Source organism: Triturus cristatus, chromosome 7, assembly GCF_964204655.1.
Source record: "Triturus cristatus chromosome 7, aTriCri1.1, whole genome shotgun sequence".
NCBI lineage: Eukaryota > Metazoa > Chordata > Amphibia > Caudata > Salamandridae > Triturus > Triturus cristatus.
The window spans coordinates 158,453,571-158,475,008 of NC_140590.1; the positions used below are offsets into that span (position 1 = coordinate 158,453,571).

Genomic DNA, 21,438 nt, shown 5'->3' on the forward strand with positions numbered 1-21,438 from the left:
GGTGTTATTTTTTGTCAAACTAGCTGCTCTTCCGTAAAGAATAGGTCTACATCCAATCAAGGGTACCGAACATAGGTGCAGCTTTTTTCGTACTCGCACAACTTAACATTCACAAACTCCAACAAGGATAAGGTCTCAGTGCCTCAGACAATGCGCAAAGATGTACTTTTTGGGCTCCCACCCGTGATGCAAGGTGGATTCGATCCACAGTTGGCTACACTGCCTTGTTGTTTAGCCTTAATTCGAAAATTGCACACCAGGAATATTGTATACAACCTTCAGCAGTGAAAGAAAAAATACTATTACAGCTGATTAGACGACACTGACCACAGCGGTTCCTTTAGGTGTCTTCACCCCCACCCCCCCCCCCGGTCTACTTACGGTTTTTTGTGCAACCCGATCCAGAAATATGGCCCTCTCCATTACAATTTCTGCTTCATGATTTAGGCCTTTAAAAGATGCATCACAGATGACCCTCCGAATATCCCATTGAGTCTTATTGGACTAATGGCAGCTGATCTTGCGAAGATTTCTTTCTAGAACCAGGTGAAGTCTTTTCAACCCCAGCAAAGTTTTGTGAAGAATGCAAAGTATTATTTGCAGCAACAAATCGTGTGAAATTGATGTTCTTGCTTGATGGCTACATGGTCCAAGCCTTGATTTTTGCCTGCTGGCCAGTAGCCCTGTGACAGACTTGCACCCAGCGACTCAGACTTCCACAACAAGCACCCTACACCCGAGAGCCTCCAGCAGCAATATATATAGCATTACGAATTCCCTCCCAAACAGTCCTCCAGATGGCAAATCAAATATTAACACATTTAGCAAAATAATGTACTTCTGCAAGCTTCGCCCTTTGGTGCATACATATGGTTTGTTTTCAGAGCAGATGCACGCATGCTCTGTGGGATCGCGTCAGCAAGGTCTCGTTGTGGTCCAGGAAGGCCTCAAATCTTCCCTTGTGCAGACAATCCATGATGGGCAGGATGCAGTGAAGTACGTAACATACACAGGCCTAGATGCTACAGATTGCACTGGCAGTGATTGTCTTGCTGCAAAGGCACGCATGGATGAGGTCGGTTGGATTTTCTAGAGATAGTCAAGCATCCTTAATGAACATGCTCTTTGATGGGAGTACCCTTGGGGAGGGAGGGTCAGAGGGTGAGGGGACTTGGCACTGGAAAGATTTACTGTATGGGGTAATTGACAAAAGGTGTCACAATTTCCTCATTAATTCAAAACATTCTAAAAAAATCGATTCGAGGAGATTGTCCTATTGGCTACACCAGCCTTCCCACGTGGTGGCACAGCAGACAGTCCACCTTTTGTAGATGTGGCTAACACTGCACATCACAACCCTCCAGTCCTTTCTCCCCTGCTACAAAAGCTACCAAGCTGCTTTAGTTTAACCATAGCGGGTCATGCCAGGCAGGATTCAACATTTGCTCCCCGGCTGGAGATTCATTACATCAGAGAAATGGGTCTTACAGATCATTCAAAAGGACTACGCCCTACCCTTTATTACGCCCCCACCCCCTCTTCCTCCCACACCAGAAAAAATTTCAGAGGAGCCCTTGACAAGCATAATGGAGGAGGTGAATCTGTTACTTTCCAAGGGTACCAGGGTCAAGAAAGGCAGGTTATGGTACTCCCAATACCTCCTCGTCCTGAAAAAGGATGGGGCTTCATGACTACCTTGCACATTCAACCATTGAATGTCTTCCTACGGACAGGAGAAATGTAAGATGCTAATGCTGGCTCAGACTATCTGTTCTAGACCCAGAAGGCTGGATGGTATATTTGGACATGGAGCATGTATATTTCCATGTACCTGTTCTGCAGTCACATGTGTTAGCAGTAGTTCAAGAGGGGAGGAGGGGTACAAGAACACTTTGTCATGCTCCCCTTTGTACTTACAATGCCTCATCGAATGTCAGTGGACAAAGCACATGTTTGGTGTACGGGTAGTTCTGTATCTCAATGACTGGCTGAAGGTGAGCTCACCAGTCAGTCGTGGACCACATCCAGACAGCTGCCCACCTCATGACATTGTTTGGGTTCTCCATCAACGTGCCAAAGTCACATCTGAATCCCTTGCAGAGAACTCTGTTCATTGTAACAGTGCTTAGCACAGCAGCATTGCCCCCCCACCCTCTACTACAGCGAGTCTGGGATATTCAGGGTATGATCCAGATGTTTCAGAATCCGTCCTGGGTCATAGTGAGGATGGCTCTGAGGCTTCTTGTACACCTAGCCTTGTGCATCCTTCTTATCCTGTCCGCCAGATGACACACAAGGCCCTTCAGTTGAACCTCAGGTCCCAGTGGGCTCAACATCAGGGCCAACTCTTCAACACCATACTGATCTCGCGACCTGCACTGGTGGCTGACAGATGACAGTCTGACCTGCTAGAGGGCATCTCCCTCCTTCACCAAGAGCTCATGGTGATGACAAATGTGTTGCTGCTTGGTTGTGAGGCCACTTAGGGAAAGTGGGAGACTAGAAGCTTCTGATCTCGTGCCTTCAATAAAGGGGAGGTTGGTACAGGTCTCACAAGCCACACTACTGCCATGTGGTAATGCAAAAAGTATGGGTCAAGTATGTTCCTGGGCCATCTTTATGGTGTTGCACCTCCTAGTGAGGTGCCTGAATGTCAGAGGCACAAACTGAGCCGGTGTGTGGTGGACCACGATTGGCATCTCTACCTGCAGTTGTTGCTGGGAAATGTTTAGTCAGTGGGAGAATCCTGGCTAGATCCAATCGCCACTGGCAAGAATGCGCAGTGTCCGCCGTTTTGCAGGTTGGAGTTTCCTCCAAAGCACTCAGTGGGAGATGCAGTCTGGCTGTTATGGAATGATGGGCTCTTGTACGTATTCCCACCGCAACGTCTCCTGCGTTGGTTATTGAAGATCAGGAAAGACCAGGCCCAAGTCATCGGATTGTCTTAGACTGATCCAGGAGAGCACGCTCTCCAGAGCTTCTGAGCCCTACCACTTGCCCTCTAATTTGGCTGCCACTTCGGAGAACCTACTTTTTCAGCAAAAGGACAAAGCCATGCAGCAAAATCTCCGCAACCTAGTACTCCTGTGATTATTCAAGTATACCTCAAAGGTCAGAAAGCGGTTCTGACCTTTGGAAATCTGCTCCTGTAGAGTTAATCGTACTGGTGCTATTACCCAACTTTTAAATTTGGGCCTTGCTGCATCGGCCCAGTATGAGGGCAAATTAAGAGCAGGTGTTAGTATACATCTACTGGGGGCGTCAGTCTAACTCACAGTGAACTGCTATTCGTGCTGATCAAACCATTAAGAACTTCCAGGGCACTCCCTCACTAAGGTGTGAAGGTGCACAAAGGGCACAAGTTCCAAAGGCTGCAACCATTTAATAACAATTCACATGGCTAAGAGGTCCCAGTTGACGCATTTATTTGGTTAGTGCTGTGTTATAGAAGTTAAACATACTATTCACTTCTGGATCATATTTAAAGAAAATTACACAGTGCATCTCCTAGGCAGGGGTGCAATTCAAAACCAGGACAAGACACTAGATTTACACGTGGTCAACGTTTTCTGGGCCTAAATAAACCATAAAGGGAATGAAAAGACGCACTGGGATGCGACAAATGTAATGATCTTCTTTTGCATTGATTTGCCACGCCATGGAAATATTCTGGTAACAGTCAGAAAAGGCTTTGCACCGTACTTTGGACAAAAGAAAAATACATGGAAACCACAAAGAGCTGTTCTGGTGAATTTTAATGCAGCATAGGATACTGTATGGACACTCCTGCCTGAAAAGTGGCCCCGTTTGAAGCCCTGAAACTAATAAACTGAAGGAGGAAGCACAATGCAAGTGTGACGTCTAGCAAGAATCTTTATTCAACCAATGGAATCGCAAGGCACAGTTCAGTAAGAAAAGAGTAAGCTGATACCTGAAGCATCAAAGACAGGGAGCATCGACAACGGGGGGAGGGGTGGATTAGGAGAACGAAAAAAAAAAGATCCTCAATCTGAGCGAAGGAAGAGACACCAATAAAGACATCAATCAGTACTTGGTCCATACTCCAAAGTGACGTCTGCATGCACTGACAAAGAAGCCAACCAATGGAAACTAATGAAAGATCGGACTGCCACAGGTTAGTGCTGGAGTGTGATGGTGGTGCCAGGTATCGGGTTTGTAATTATAGATTGTGATGTCGGATTGCTTGCTTCTATTGGTGTGTAGCATCGTCATTATCTGTTCGTGTAGATAATTTGCGTAGGTGGTTAGAATTATTGTTTTGAGGTTGTGTTCTTTAAAAGAGGAGGGTCTGTAAACTTACTGATTTTCCATTGACTGAATGAATTTAGTGGCCCCTAAAACAGACAGAACCCAATTTAAAATATGTTCTCTTTATTGTACAAACATTCTGAGCATCATAGGTTATGAGAATAACAAAATGTAATAATATAGTTAACATATATAATAATTTTAATAACATAACATTTTAAATGAGGTAGCAGTCCCCTTCAGTAATGAAGTCGCTTGCGACTTGGCAGGACTACGGGAAGCGTGAGCGCAATACTTCATAGGGCCCTTGTTTAAAGGCCCTGCATGGTTGATGCAAGGCCGGAGGCATGGTCTGCCTACTACAACCAGGCCCTAAAGCTAGCATCCTTTGAGGGTGGTGGGGGGGGGGCAACAATTACATTAATTACCAGGTACTTGGACCAGGTGCTAAACTTAATTTGGTCAAAGGTTACTGTAGCAGGACATACCCCATTAGTAGCTGCACTAGGCAGTGACTGGCTTTTGGGGCCAACAGCCCCAGTAGAGATTGTCAAAGCATGTGCCCTGTACTGGGCAAGTAGGAAGCTAGAGCACACCTTGTAGGGACTCCCATTCTTAAAGCTGATTTGCAGCCTCCATTACCAAGCACCAGGAGTGATATTGCATAGCATTACCTTACAGTGATTTTCAAGGCCCAAGTAGGTTTATTGGGGTTCTATACTGAATGTCTTCTGGCTGCTATTCCCTGAGATGGTTCGCCATGTTTCAGTGCACTTGTTTCGGGACTCCAGGAGCACCACAGCCTTGAAGTCCAAATCACAATGCCGAAGGTGCTACTCCATGACATGTCTTCTTTAAGGCACTAAGTTGCCAGTGTCTTGCAGCAATGGCTCAGTGCATCCAGAAATTGGGCACAGGGTTATGCTGTGATAGTCCTTAATCCAGCTTGTATAGTTTATTTGTCAGTATTTTTTAAGGCACTAAATTCTTAGCGGCTTATACTGGTTTGACACCATAGCCAGAGTTTTGCTCCGATTGTCCTGGTTCCAGCCGCTACAGTGGAGCTTCGCAGTGACTTTGTAAGACATAGAGCTTTGTTCAGACACGGTCCAGTGCATTGAGTTTTGGGAGACCAGAGCTCCAAGGCCCAGCATGCATTGCTCAACCCACCGTAAAGCATCAGTCAGGACCCACTGGTGAACCAGTGGTCCATTACTGCTCCAGATCTGGTGATTGTCTTAGGATCCATGGGTAAGTTCCCTGATCCGTGGGATCACAAGTAATCAGTTTCTGCTGAGGGCACCAGGTTCAGGACCCAGTATTTGTCCAGGGCATGGCCCGTCACAAAGGTTCAGAGGTTCTCGAGATCCTGGCACTGAGTTTTATGGCTTCTCGAATTTGGCTCTGGTCTCCTGCATTGGCCATCTAGAGCCGGGACGTCCATCTCTTGCAGCATCTCGTGTGAGGTCTTCCCCAGGAGGTGCTGCACGTTGCATACAAAGCGGTAGACATACCGCTGGCCCCCGGTCTTGTGGATGATGTCCTTGTGGTAGTAGTAGCGCAGGCCGCGGCTCAGTTTCTCGTAGGTCATCCGAGGCTTGTTCTTCCTCTTGCCCCAGCGCCTGGCCACCTGAAAAAGACACCACACATGAGCAGCCATGTCTTTGGAGGGTGTGAGCCCAATGCGGTGAACAGGAATTGGGAAGGGACTGGGCAAAAGAAGTCATGCAATTAAACTAGTGGGGAACCAAGATGGTGGTCAGGGCAGCATGGTGATGAAGGAATGGAGGTGGCAACTTGATCAGTGAGACCCTGGAGATGGCAACGTGATGAATGAAGGGCCAGATGGTGGAAATTGGAGCATCGTGAAGGAGGTTTTCATCTGCAGCCTGGTGAGGAACAGGGTGAAGATTCAGAAAAGCGATTAAGGGGTAGAGAGGGCAGCACTGTGGGAAAGAGGGTGACGTTGGGAGGAGATGATAGCAATTTGAGAAATGGGGAGGAGTGGCAGCATGGTGAAGAAGGTGTTTGAGAGTGGCAATCTGGGGATTAAGGGGTGGAGATTGCTGAATGATGAGAAGATGCCTGAGATGGCTGTATGGCGAGAAGGTGGCTGCATGGCGAGAAGTTGGATGGGGATGGCTGCATGGCGAGAAGGTGGGTGGAGACAGATGTATAGCAATGAAGAGAATGAAGATGACAGCATGGTGAGGAGGTAGAGAGGAGGTAGAGATAGCAGCATGTTGAGTTGGTGTTGGAGATGGAATAATTGGTAAGGAGGCAAGGATCCAACATGATGAAGAAAGTGTAGATGATAACCTGGTGAGGGGTCGGAATGAGAACTCCACAGGCAGTGGGAGGGCAAGGCACAGGAAGAAATATGTTATTGCAGGGAACTTTGTGGCTCTGTCCCGGTGAGGCAGGTAAGCGGTGAGGCGGTTTGCCCTGTGGAGTAGGAAAGTGAGTAAAATACAATCCTGGGAGAATTATATTGTGCCCACGTCAGTTGGCATGCATATGCATGGGGACGTACAAGCACACATGCATCACCACGTATGTGTGTGCCAACTGATCCAAAATGGTGGACGGAGATGGTGCCGTAAATAAACAGTGAGGTATTAGACAGTTCTAGCAACGATCAGTGTGGGGGGCACGTCCCCTGGAGCAGAAGATGGAAGGTACACTTGGACTAGGTCCCATTGGGTATTGTGCAGTGAATGGTTGGCCATAGTATTCTGACCTTGGGGAAGTTAAAGGACTCTGGAGCTTTGGAAGTAATCCCCCCCCACCCCCTAACACCAATGTTTACTAGTAGAGGTCCAGAGCCTGGATCTGTGGTGGTTCCAGAAACTATGGGTGGCAGAGAAGATTCTTGAGGTGAAGTAAACATCTCCCTCCCCTATATTTACCTCTGAAGGGTCGGAGAGTTTGAACTCCCAGCCATTCCCGGTCCAGCTGATGAACGTCTGGCAGGACCGGTCTTGAAGAAGCTCCAGTAGGAACTGCCACAGCTGGATCGGACCTGAGCCTGCAAGAGAGACCAGAATGGGACGGCATTAGTACGAGAAGATGACCAGCACATACGGAGACATTTTCTTGAATACCCTCTAGTGAGTCCACAGTACCCCACCTATATACCAGTATATAGAGGCTTTGCCGGGTCCTGGTGTTTGGTAAACACAATGAGAGCAGGTCAGTTTGAACTGAAGACATGCAAAGAGACCCACCTTTGGGACCCCTTGACCCCACTCTTACCCGGTATCCTCTGTCCCTACCTTGGGTCTCTTCAACCCACCTTTTCCTCCCCGGGTCTCCTTCACTCCACCCTTCCTCTGGGTCCCCTTCACCTCATTGTTATCTCGTTTGTCCCTCCCCTGCTTCCCCTCCACTCCACCCTTCCTCTGGCTCACCTTCACCTCACCCTTCCCTGGTCTGTCCTCCCCTGGGTCACCTTCACCTCACCCTTCCCTGGTCTGTCCCTCCCCTGGGTCACCTGTCCCTCCCCTGGGTCACCTTCACCTCACCCTTCCCTGGTCTGTCCCTCCCCTGGGTCTCTTCACCTCACCCTTCCCTGGTCTGTCCCTCCCCTGGGTCTCTTCACCTCACCCATCTCTGGTCTGTCCCTCCCCTGGGTCTCTTCACCTCACCCTTCCCAGGTCTGTCGCTCCCCTGGGTCCCTCACCTCACCCTTCCCTGGTCTGTTCCTCCCCTGGGTCCCCTTCACCTCACCCTTCCCTGGTCTGTCCCTCCCCTGGGTCACTGCACCTCACCCTTCCCTGGTCTGTCCCTCCCCTGGGTCTCCTTCACTTCATCCTTCCCTGGTCTGTCCCTCCTCTGGGTCTCCTTCACCTCACCCTTCCCAGGTATGTCGCTCCCCTGGGTCCCCTTCACCTCACCCTTCCCTGGTCTGTCCCTCCCCCCCTTGGTCCCTTCACCTCACCCTTCCCTGGTCTGTCCCTCCCCCCCCTGGGTCCCCTTCACTTCATCCTTCCCTGGTCTGTCCCTCCCCTGGGTCTCCTTCACCTCACCCTTCCCAGGTATGTCGCTTCCCTGGGTCCCCTTCACCTCACCCTTCCCTGGTCTGTCCCTCCACTGGGTCTCTTCACCTCACCCTTCCCTGGTCTGTCCCTCTCCTGGGTCCTCTTCACCTCACCCTTCCCTGGTCTGTCCCTCCTCTGGGTCTCTTCACCTCACCCTTCCCTGGTCTGTCCCTTCCCGGGTCTCTTCACCTCACCCTTCCCTGGTCTGTCCCTCCCCTGGGTCACCTTCACCTCACCCTTCCCTGGTCTGTCCCTCCCCTGGGTCTCTTCACCTCACCCTTCCCTGGTCTGTCCCTCCCCTGGGTCACCTTCACCTCACCCTTCCCTGGTCTGTCCCTCCCCTGGGTCCCCTTCACTTCATCCTTCCCTGGTCTGTCCCTCCCCTGGGTCTCTTCACCTCACCCATTCCAGGTCTGTCGCTCCCCTGGGTCCCTTCACCTCACCCTTCCCTGGTCTGTCGCTCCCCTGGGTCCCCTTCACCTCACCCTTCCCTGGTCTGTCCCTCCCCTGGGTCCCCTTGACCTCACCCTTCCCTGGTCTGTCCCTCCCCTGGGTCCCCTTCACCTCCCCCTTCCCAGGTCTGTCCCTCCCCTGGGTCTCTTCACCTCACCCTTCCCTGGTCTGTCCCTCCCCTGGGTCCCCTTCACTTCATCCTTCCCTGGTCTGTCCCTCCCCTGGGTCTCTTCACCTCATCCTTCCCTGGTCTGTCCCTCCCCAGGGTCCCCTTCACCTCACCCTTCCCTGGTCTGTCCCTCCCCTGGGTCTCTTCACCTCACCCTTCCCTGGTCTGTCCCTCCCCTGTGTCCCCTTCACCTCACCCTTCCCTGGTCTGTCCCTCCCCTGTGTCCCCTTCACCTCACCCTTCGCTGGTCTGTCCCTCCCCTGCGTCCCCTTCACCTCACCCTTGCCTGGTCTGTCCCTCCCCTGGGTTCCCTTCACCTCACCCTTGCCTGGTATGTCCCTCCCCTGGGTCCCCTTCACCTCCCCCTTCCCAGGTCTCCACCATACATCCTCAGGTCCCACATACACCACCCTACGTACCACTGTGCATAACTCTGGCTGCCCCTGGCTGCGGTGGGGTCCTTGTGTTGGGCACCGGGTGCTGCTTGGGGGGCTTCGGGTGGGTTGCACTGTAGGTCTGGTAATATCCACGGTCTGAGGTGCCCCTCTGAGAGTAGGTACTGTCCCAGGGAGATTCGTTCCAGCCGCTCCAGTCCACCGAGGCCCAGGAGAAGCTCTGCTCTCCCAGCGAGGCTTCCTCTGAGGAGAGAGGGCAAGACACAACCTCAGGAGGGTGGAGCTTAGCACAGGTATACACAAGGGTAAGAGACGGCCTTAGAAGTGGGGTTACACAAGGGTAAGAGATAGCCTCAGGAGTGGGGCGCATGCACAGATATACACAAGGGTAAGAGAGGGCCTCAGGAGTGGGGCGCAGGCACAGAAATACACATGGGTAAGAGACAGTCCCAGGAGTGGGGTGCAGGCACAGATATACACATGGGTAAGAGACGGTCTCAGGAGTGGGGCGCAGGCCAAGATATACACATGGGTAAGAGACGGTCTCAGGAGTGGGGTACAGGCACAGATATACACACGGGTAAGAGACGGCCTCAGGAGTGGGGTACAGGCACAGATATACACACTGGTAAGAGACGGCCTCATGAGTGGAGGCAGGATCAGATATTCACACGGGTAAGAGACGGCCTTAGGAGTGGGGCGCAGGCACAGATATACACACGGGTAAGAGACGGCCTTAGAGTGGGGTGCAGGCACATATGTACACACGGGTAAGAGACGGCCTTAGAGTGGGGCGCAGGCACAGATATACACACGGGTAAAAGACAGCCTCAGGAGTGGGGCGCAGGCACAGATGTACACATGGATAAGAGACGGCCTAAGCAGTGGGGTGCAGGCACAGATATACACACGGGTAAGAGACAGCCTTAGGAGTGGGGGGCAGGCACAGATATACACACGGGTAAGAGACGGCCTCAGGAGTGGGGTGCAGGCACAGATATACACAAGGGTGAGAGACGACCTAAGGAGTTTGGAGCTTAGCACGGATGCACACAAGGGTAAGAGTCGATCTCAGAGTGCAGTGTAGACATAGATAGTAGTGGGGCGCAGACACAGATGTACGCAGAGCAAGAGAGGACCTCAGTCAGTGACCACAGGAATGGGGCACTAACACATTCGAAACAGACTGCCAGGTGCAATGAAACGGCTAACACTCATTTTTCTCGTACTCTGCAGCTTCTGGACCTCAACCACTAGATGGCAGAATTGTGCAAAGCTTGTGAACCTAGAAGATATTTCATGCTGCATTATGCGCACACTTTTCCTTAAATATAATGCAAAGCACAGCTAATTAACTGGGCACGCACACAGATACAAACAAGCACAAAGAAAGGCAGGCAGATAGGATAACAAACGGAAACGCGCCACAGATGGGCACATAGAAACGCATAGGCACAGATAGATAGATACAGGCGCGTGCAGAGTACAGTCCCTACGCTTAAGCTGAGACTCTTAAGATTCAGACACAAGAGAGACAGGCGGAGACCCGACAGACACATGGCTGCACAGAAGGGACAGAGAGCCTCCACGGAAGATGCAGGCATGCTCAGAAGCACAGACAGGCACACAGACAGCCACGATGATGGACACAGAGACATGCACAGTCACAGAAGCAAACATAGGACAGTATTCGAACAGACATGTACAGAGACTCTGAAATCTTCAGACACACAGACGGACATGGTCATGGAGATGGCGTGAAACAAACTAGATAAACAGAGTGCTGCACAGACACACAGACTGCTTCAGCTGGATATGTACGGATAGACATGTATAGTGGCTGAGAGACGTTCGTGGACCCACAGCCAAACACATATGACAGACGCAAAGCTAAAGCGAGACAACCAGGCAGAGACAAACACACAGAGAGCACCCGCAGAGAAGGAAAGACATGCAGAGACAGGTGCAAGCCCACACAGAGACACCAGTCTGTAGCAAGCTAGAGAGACCCACTTAGCTCCCACTGCATAACACCAGTCAGCTACAGGCCTAGATAGCTAGAGACCCCCAGAGCTCCCACTGCATGACACCAGTCAGCTACAGGCCTAGATAGCTAGAGAGACCCCCAGAACTCCCCCTGTAGGACACCAGTCAGCTACAGGCCTAGATAGCTAGAGAGACCCCCAGAGCTCCCACTGCATAACACCAGTCAGCTACAGGCCTAGATAGCTTGTGAGACCCCCAGAGCTCCCCCTGTAGGACACCAGTCAGCTACAGGCCTAGATAGCTTGTGAGACCCCCAGAGCTCCCCCTGTAGGACACCAGTCAGCTACAGGCCTAGACAGCTAGAGAGACCCCCAGAGCTCCCCCTGTACGAACTTTTAGTAGGCAGCGAGGACCTACCTTTCAGTGCGTGGTGCCCCTGTGCAGCAGCGGTGTGGGCCTCGGCCTGTGGGCCATGCGGGGCAGGTGGTGGTATCAGATCGAGCTCCCGCTCTGGCACCGGCAGCAAGGTCTCGTAGGACTGCCCAAAGCCGTCCCCATCGGGAACCAGCGAGCTGGCCTGCATGTAGCCACTTCCGGTACTGCCTGTGGGGGACAAGGAACCTGGATCAAACATACAGACACCACAGGGCGGTCTCCCGAGTCACGGGGCAAACAGTAACACCCCAAGATTCACGCTGCAGAACACAGGGGGAGGCAGCTGCCCCCTCACGGTGCCATGCCAACACCTAGAACACAGGACCACGACCATACAGGCACACACAGCAGGAACCCGCCAGGACCACATCCAGTGCCTTACCCATCTCGCAGGGGGACCAGTAGGAGGGCTCCAGGTAGGGGGACACGCCATAATCCCCAGATCTGGGGAAGGTAAGGGGTCCTACGAGAGAGAGAGAGAAAGAGAGCAGCCGTCAGTCACGAGACTGAACGCAGAGAACGTGAGATGCATGAAAATAGTACATTCGTTTTCCGGAACTGACTTCACAATCTGTCACAGCTGGTTAGTGTCACTGGACTGCTCCATTATCATACACGAATGGGGTCAGATGTAAGGAATGGCAAGGTCCATGACTTTGGCTACAGCGGATAGATGTGAGGTGTGGATAGGTCCATTATCATCGGTGACAGGGGCCGGAATGGCCAGGTCCATTGTCATAGGCTGCAGGGGCCAGATGTAAGGTATGGCCAGGTCCATTGTCATAGGGTGCAGGTGCCAGATGTATGGTATGGCTAGGTCCATTATCTTGGGTGACAGGGGGCAGATGTAAGGCATGGTCATTAACAAAGATAGGAGTCAGATGCAAGTTATGGATTTGGCCACTATGTTGGGAAACAAGGGCGATATTTCTGGTTTGGACTGATCCACTATTATAGGAGACTGAGTTACCTCGAATGTACATTTTCCACTGTTATATTGAGCTAGACGGCAGAACCAGAATTAAAATCCAGTGTAGCCTATTAATTACTATATCTGGCCTGGTTCATTATTACAGGTGACAGAGGTGAGATGTACACTGTGACCTGGTCCGTTACAGTTGGCGACAGGGGACGGAAGGAAGGTGTGGACTGGTCCATTACAGTTGGCAACAGGGAACGGATGTACGCTGTGACCTGGCCCATTACAATTGGCGATGGGGACAGATGGAAGGCGTGGACTGGTCCATTACAGATGGCGACAGGGGACTGGTCCATTACAGTTGCCGACAAGGGACGGATGGTACGCGTGGACTGGTCCATTACTGATGGCGACGGGGGAGTGGTCCATTACAGTTGCCGACAAGGGACAGATGGAAGGCGCGGAGTGGTCCATTACAGTTGGCAACAGGGGACTGATGTACGCTGTGACCCGGCCCATTACAATTGGCGACGGGGGACCAATGGAAGGTGTCGACTGATCCATTACAGATGGCGACAGGGGACCGATGGAAGATGTGGACTGGCCCATTACAGTTGGTGACAGTGGACCGATGGAAGGTGTGGACTGGCCCATTACAGTTGTCGACGGGGGAATCGATGGATGGCGTGGACTGGTCCAAGGTTGCACAAGTCATGGTTAGAAAGGATTATAGGGGTGAGGGTCTCGAGTCGGTTACCTTTGGCGCTCTGCAAGTTCTCCATCTCCTTTCCAAAGCTCACATCTGAATAGTATCCATTTCTCGGACCCGTGTTCTCCAGGAGGAAGGGGGAGTCCAGTCCGAAGTCTGCTGGACAGAAAAAAAGGTGCAGGGTGACTACAGGTCACCGCAACCCAGAGGCAGCTTGTAGCGGTCACTCCTCTGTGCCACTGGACACGAGCACACAGATCAGGTATTGTACCCACCCAGACACCCCGAAGCCACACAATCTCATCACTCAAATAATCTTAGCCTGAGGGTGGGAGGGGGACCCCACATCCCTCTCTTCATTAAATGAGAACCTTATGGTTAGTGTTAACCAATAACCTAGTCCTTTGAGGGTACGTTCATGCCCCTAACCCCGGAGCGAGGCTCCTTCATTGGACGAGCCCAAGACTTGGACGTAAAGTTAGACAGCATCGGCAGTTCCTCAGCACATGTGCACTTTAAACAACTGTGAAAGAATTGTGAAGGCTGTCTATGCCATCACACACAGTCTAAGGGTTGTAAACATTCTTGTTAGCATCATCTCTTTTGTGACGTTTCCGATATCAGATATAGTCGGAGGACTGTAAAGATTCCGTAACATCACAACTGCCAGCGATTTGCCAATTGTGTCTATGGCATCGCAAACGATCTGCGGAATGTTAACATTCTCTCTATGACATCATAGTCTGTATCACCATTATCCCAAAGGCTGTAAATGCGCAGGTACGTGAGCGGAAGTTTCAATAAAGGAGGGTGCCATCTAAAACGGCTCACTGGAACATTTATCACAAATTTTGATTGGGCGTCCGTTTTAGGTTTTCACCTCCTAGACCGTGTGTGTATTGTCTGTTACGAGGCATACTGTGGTTTACCATGAACACAGAAGGGCTTGGAGGTCACCCATTCTTTACCAGCGGTCGCCGGCTGGCTTCCTGGGCCACTCACTGGTCTCATTCTTATTTGTGTCCTTGCATGTCAATCTTGTGTCTGGCCCTCCCATAGAGCATTGCCTCTTCACCATGTGTGTTTTTGTCTGTGTCGAATGCCACAGAACTAATTGTTTTATTTTTGTGTAAGCACTCAGAGTGCATGCGTTTTAGAAACTTCTCTTTCCTGTACAGCTGTCTGTCCCTGTATGCTTCTCCCCGCCCCCTTCCTGTTGTGCTCGTCTGTGTTTCTCCATATTGCATTGACCCCAATCCTGCCTCGTGTGGCCTCCCTGCCCTCCCCTGTTAGGTTTCGATCTCTCCCACCCTCCCCGTGTTGCTATCAACTCCCCTAGTTGCTTCACCCCCGCCCTATATTTTCATCCCCTATCCGCTTTAAAAAATGTAAAATAAAAAGAAACTTTTGAGCAGGTTTTTTTAGTTACCTAACTGACCAGGGGGCATATTATCAAGCATGGTGTTAAAATTATCGCAGCTTTAGCGGCAGAAAACGGCTGCTAAAGCGACGATAATGGGCTTAATAATATGCCGCAGAGAATTCCAATAGAAGCCCATAATTTTAACGCCGTTTCTTGATATGCCCCTTAGGTCGGTAACTAAAACCAAAGTAGCCGCATCATTTTGTAGACGTGCGCACCTACAAAATGACGCAGGTGGCTACCGAATAGGTTTTTTTGTATCTTAGCGGGCCGGGTGCATTGCAGCGTGGCTAGCAGCCATTGGTAAAACTAACAGTCGCAAAGGTGAAACCTATTGGTTTTATCACAGCTTGTTATGAACAGAAGACAAGTGTATTCCTTTAGTGAGTGAGACGCAAGTAGAAGAAAGATAAGATGTTCGTTTCCAGTCTCAGATTGTCCCACTGTGTCATTACTTTCCAAAATCAAAGCAGAAGTGGTGGGCGGAGTATTCTCAGAATGCGTCTCCATTTTTGTTTACAGCAGCAAAGTTTTACAAAGTTACTTTTTTCACAATTTGTTAAGTTTACGGGTTCAAGTTTTCCTTCCTCCATGCCAAGTTTTTCTGTGCATTGTGTGTTACTTTTCATTGCAAGTTGGCCTTATATGGAAGTGTTCTCTCAAGTTTACCCCTTACGAGATAAATTGTTGAGAAGAATGGATTGTCGTAAGTGTCACGACTTGTAAACAAATTTAGGAAACATCTCAAATTGTACACATTTGTGAAGTTGCAAAACACCAACTTCACCAGGGTTGCAAGAAACGACTTGTGCAACTTTCACACCCCTTTTGGGAATACCGCCACTGTCTAAAAGTAGCGCCACTTTAAAGTGACTTTGCCCATCACACACACCGTCATCTGTGAAAGCGAACAAACAATCACAGACACTTATGGCCCTGCTCGTGAGGCTGAATGAGCGTGTTGATGGCCACGGAAGGCTGATGCATCAGCGTTTCAGGGGGCAGAGGGGCCATTGTTTGGGTACTTCCTGCCCCAGGGCTTGGGGCTGGTCATGCTTCCTGCCCCAGGGTAGGAGGCTGCATCCGTGGATTGTCTCCGGCGCAGGCCCTCCCACCCCGTGACGCAGGTGCTAATGTGATGTCTGCCCGGCCAGCACGAGCCATGAATTCCAGCCACTGAAGTCAGTGTTTACGGTACAGGGCCCTCTGTTAAATGCAGCAATAATCAGGGTGGTCAGTGGTCCTCTCAGCCGTCTGGGCCCCGGTGCCACTGCACCCTCCGCATCAATGAAAGCAACGCCACTGGGCTTGCTCCTTTTAGGTCTTTACTTTTGAACTAAATGTTAATAGATGTCCAGCGCTGAAAGGGGAGACGGTTATGCCTTGGTAGTCACGTGTATAGCGCCAAAGCGGCGTAGGAATAGAAGTTTAGCGCATTATGTAGCTGGTCGCCCTTCCATGCGCACCTGAGTCAGCCAATCGAATTGGTGTGAACACTTATGTTGTTTTGTAAACTTGTATTAAGTGCGTATGGCAAAATAACAGGGAAGGCACACAGTTTGTTTGACTTTAAATTGTAAATCTGTGCTCATTTGCTTTCGACTGTGCTCTTCTGCATGTTCCCTGCTTCCGGTTACTGTTTTGTCTGGCAGAACCTCCTAGCGCCAGTCCTGTGTTGGGCCGAGTCACGGCGCTTTGCCTCAGCGAGGGATCCTCCTGCGTAAATCTTTGATTTTCCACTGGAGGATGCGTGCCAGGTCTTTACAGGGATCCGAGCTAGAACCTTTCTAGGTCTTGCATTGAATGTTCCATCGATCTCAGAGTATCTGGGTTCGCGTGATTGGGGTATTCGGGTGTGTTAATGGGTCATGTGTGTGGGTGGAGGAAAGATGCAGCGGTCCCTTCATGTTTGACACATTCAGGAGCGAAACTACAACTTATAAGTCTTACACAACAGAGAACAACTTTATAACACAAATACCTCTACTGAACACTAGATATGGGAAAATCAAAAGATGTCTTAATAGTGCCCTCACACACTACAACACCCAGAATGCAGAATGAGTTCAGTGAAAGGAAGCACTTCCTGAAGGTGTCACGTCAGATGTGGGCATTAGGAAGGCGTGTACGTGAACGTGTTCTCTTTAATGCATTTGACATAATTTTCTAGAATGAATGTTGGTGGGGGCGGTTCTTGTATGCCTTTCGCTCAGTATATGTAATTGTGAACATTCCTGGCAAGTGTGTATTAAACTTAAACGGTGGTATTTCAGTATCTTCGTTCCAGCTTCAAAGATAAACATTCTATTTCTGTGGTAGGTCAGTTACAAGGCGGCCACATGTTCATCTCTGAAGGCGGGAACGAAGACACAAGCCATCACATTAGACTCGAGGCTAGGCTTTGGTGAGACATATCAGATATCATGATAGACCCACTTGACGTTAAGTGGGTCTATCGCGATATCAGATACGTCTCCACCCAAGCCGACCCTCCAATGTGATGGACAGGTCAGGGCATCAACCCCAGACACCCTGCACCCAACAGCAGCTCGCCCACTCCCTTGCATTACTGAGCACTGTAGCCAAATAGCCCTGCTGCACACAGTAGCTCACGCCATTGCAGCACAGCACACTTCTTTACAGTACACTGCAGGCCCCTTCATCACCCTGTAGCACACTGCACGAAACCACAGCACGCTGCACAGAACAGCAGCGCGCTGCTGATCCCTTCATTTCCTCACTTCACACACAGAGCTAAACACTTCACTACGCTGCAGTGCAGAGCGACCCTCTCACCTGGGGCGTCCATCTTGGGGCCAGGCACCTCCTGCAGAGACAGCTCCTCGCAGTAGTAACCTCCGGACTCCATCTGAGGCAGGACAGGAAGACAGCATTAGACGCCGCGTGCCCCTTCTCAGCACACTTTCTCACTCCTGTGTGATCCTGCCTGACTATTGCTATAGCGCCTCCTACCCGGCTATTCTCTTGGCGCTTAGAAACTGTCAAGCTGCTTTTTAGTACAAGATTGTCAGAGAGGGGGCGTGCAACTCGCCAGAGCATCAGTTGCCTCATCCGTCTAAATGGCCCATAAACAAAGAGTGCTTTGGAAACATAACTGGACTTGTTTATGTATCTCGTCACCGGACTTTCCATTGCCTCCCATACCATCTTCCCTTCCATTTAACTAACCGCTCAAGGGTGCACCAACCCCATCAGCGTCTGCATTTGAGGTACACTCACCCCATCAGCGTCTGCATCTGGTACACTCACCCCATCAGCGTCTGCATCTGAGGTACACTCAGCACATGAACCTCTGCGTCAGAGTTACACTCACCCCGCCAGCCTCTGCATCCTAGGTACACACCCCATCAGCCTCTGCATACGAGGTACACTCACCCCATCAGCCTCTGCATCTAAGGTACACTTTTCCCATGAACCTCTGCGTCAGAGGGTTCAGTCAAACCACCAACCTCTGAGGGTACAATCACCTCACCAGCCTCTGCGTCTGAGGGCACTGTCACCCCACCAATCTCTCTGCACCTAAGGATTCAATCACCCCATCAACCTCTGCACCTGAGGGGACACTCACCCCATATCAACCTTTACGCCTGAGGGTACATTCACCCCATCAACCTCTGCGCCTGACGGGACACTCACCCCATATCAACCTGTACGTCTGAGGGTACATTCACCCCATCAACCTCTGCGTCTGAGGGCACTGTCACCCCACCAATCTCTCTGCACCTAAGGATTCAATCACCCCATCAACCTCTGCACCTGAGGGGACACTCACCCCATATCAACCTTTACGCCTGAGGGTACATTCACCCCATCAACCTCTGCGCCTGAGGGGACACTCACCCCATATCAACCTGTACGTCTGAGGGTACATTCACCCCATCAACCTCTGCGTCTGAGGGTACACTCACCCCATCAACCTTTACGCCTGAGGGTACACTCACCCCATCAACCTCTGTGTCTGAGGGTACACTCACCCCATCAACCTTTACGCCTGAGGGTACACTCACCCCATCAACCTCTGTGTCTGAGGGGACACTCACCCCATCAACCTTTACGTCTGAGGGGACACTCACCTCATCAACCTTTACGTCTGAGGGTACACTCACCCCATCAACCTCTGCGTCTGATGGTACACTCACCCCATCAACCTCTGCGTCCGAGGGGACACTCAACTCATCAACCTTTACGCCTGAGGGTACACTCACCCCATCAACCTCTGTGTCTGAGGGTACACTCACCTCATCAACCTTTACGTCTGAGGGTACACTCACCCCATCAACCTCTGCGTCTGAGGGTACACTCACCCCATCAACCTCTGCGTCCGAGGGGACACTCACCCCATCAACCTCTGCACCTGAGGGTACACTCACCCCATCAACCTTTACGTCTGAGGGTTCACTCACCCCAACAACCTCTACGCCTGAGGACACACTCACTGCATCAACCCTCTCCCAAGCATCTGAAGGTAGTCACTCCATTAACTCAAGTACCTACGGGCACAACACGTGCTTGCCCCATTTACCTTATTGACGTAAGCGCACGGGGGTACAGTGAACCCACAATCACCCAAGCTTCTGTGAGGGTAGTTAACCCATCAACCTAGTATTTCTGAGAACAGTCACTCCATTATCACCATCCAAGAGTGCACTCACCCCAGAGCCACTGGGGATCTCGACCCCTCAGTCTGCCTCAATAAGTTCTCAGTCTCTCTCGGCGGTCTCTCCCTCTCAGCGGGCTCCATCCCCTCTCTGATGTCTCACTCTCTTGGAACTAACTGACACTTCTCAGACGGCTCACTCCCTAGCCTATCGTAGGTTTCGCACCTCTCACTCCCTGGAGTCTCATTATGTTGTCTCACTCCCCTCTCTTTAGGTCTCAAACATTCCTTAGATCCTCACTTCCCGCGCTGAAGTCTCACCCCTTTTCGGCGTCTCACGCACCCTCTTGTCCAAGATCTCACTCATCTTCCTGACCTCTTCACCCCCGCAAACGACTCACTCTTGCTCTGGTCTAACTCCCTGTCTGAGACTTCTCTCTCACGCCCTTGATTGTCGCTCTCCGAAGTTTCACTCGACCCCCTGAAGTCTCACTCCATTGGACCAAAGACCCATCTTTGCTGTCTCACTGACTCCATGGAGTCTCAATCCACTCTCAGAGCAGGTCTCACTCACTCGCTGAGGTCCTGCTCTGCATCGGAGGCATCTCTCTGCCCTATGAGTTCACCCCCTCTAGACTCACTCCACGGAGTTCACTCACCTCTCAGAGGGCTCACTTTCTGGAGCTTCACTCGCCTCTCCTAAATCTGAACCCCTCCCTGGAGTCTCGTTGACTCTTTGATGTCCCCTCCCCCCTTGTGGTGTCTCACCCACGACTCTTCCCTCTCACTCACCTCAGTGAAGCAGGCGCTCTGTGCAGCCTCTGGTCCTCTGCCTCCGGATCGCTTGGCGCTCCCTTCCTGCAGGGGGAGGGGAGCCCCGGTCTCTGCACCCACTCTCCGCCTCCGCTGCTCCGCAGAACTTCAAAGAAACTTTCCTCCTCACAGGCAGCCTCTCTTTGTCTCAGAACCGGAGCCTCGCGTCTCGAATACTCTATTTAAGAGCTGTCTCTTTCGAACGTACGGGAGCCCAGACACGTCCTCCTTGCAAGCTGTCTCTTCACTGTCGCAGTTATCACTTCTCTACTCTAAGATCGCTCCTCCCTGTGATCTGTCTCTGGTGGTTACAATAGTCTCGGAACCAAATACATCTATCACTTTCGTCTCTGACGATCTCCTCTCTCTGGGCAGTCTCTGCACTATCTGGGTTAACGGCGTCGCGTTTCTCCCCTGCAGGGCTGTCTCGATCCCACGCCCTCTATCGTTGATGTGTCCCCTGGGAGTCTCTTCTCTGTACAGCACTCTCCCAAGTTAGCGCTGTTGCATCTTCGAGTGCTTCCTTCACCACTGTATGACCTGGCAGTCTCTTTTCACGGCTGTCTCTGCCCAAGTTTCCCCTCTGTCGCTGCGCTCTCGTGCCTCCCTCGCACCCTCTCTCTTTTCCGGGCCCAGCAGTTTCTTGGCACGGGTCCCGCAGAGCCCCTTTCATACCCCTGAACTGCTTTCTGATTGGCTGCCCCGCTGATGATGAGATGCTGCTTCGTGACTCTGCCGCTGTATGGTTTCCGTGACGTCAGAGGGCCGGGGCTGCAGGGGGTAAATCACGACTCTGGACTCAGACCCCTCTCCCTCCCTTGAGACCCTGCCCTTATCTGCAGCCCATCAGGGCAGGGAGTCAGATTGCACTATGGGGGAGTGGGGGTTGGATCGCGGAGCAGCGAAATGTGAGCAGACGGGCGTGATATATGGTTGTGCGTTATTATGTGCATATGCTTGTGTAGTCATTGGCATGTCAGAATCGATGTGGTATATGCATAGTATATGCACGTTTCTATACGTGTGCATGCCCAATGTTATATATGTCGCTTATTAATATGGTGATGTACCCATAACATCGCCTGAAAGTTGCTTGTGAATATATGTCTGTGGGTATAGTTATATATATATATATATATATATATATAGTTATTTATTTATATATTTATATATAGTTAATTAGTTATAGTTAGGACCTAGCTTCCATAG

At 51.0% G+C, this 21,438-nt stretch overlaps 1 protein-coding gene across 6 annotated transcripts; it reads right to left on the minus strand.

The window, feature by feature from the left end:
• Positions 1 to 4,375: 4,375 nt before the first annotated feature.
• Positions 4,376 to 20,347, minus strand: ETV2 (ETS variant transcription factor 2). Of its 6 annotated transcripts, none has more exons than XM_085615901.1 (8): positions 20,209 to 20,347; positions 17,595 to 17,667; positions 13,424 to 13,531; positions 12,130 to 12,210; positions 11,730 to 11,915; positions 9,351 to 9,569; positions 7,179 to 7,297; positions 4,376 to 5,899 (listed from the first exon to the last, which is right to left on the minus strand). In XM_085615901.1, the coding sequence occupies exons 2-8, from the start codon at positions 17,665 to 17,667 to the stop codon at positions 5,621 to 5,623; spliced, it is 1,065 nt and encodes a 354-aa protein (XP_085472027.1). In that variant the 5' UTR covers positions 20,209 to 20,347; the 3' UTR covers positions 4,376 to 5,620. The 6 variants fall into 6 exon arrangements, with proteins under 6 accessions (XP_085472027.1, XP_085472025.1, XP_085472028.1 ...); XM_085615899.1 differs by having other exon boundaries at positions 13,424 to 13,534; XM_085615902.1 differs by lacking the exon at positions 20,209 to 20,347 and adding an exon at positions 20,076 to 20,203.
• Positions 20,348 to 21,438: the final 1,091 nt, after the last annotated feature.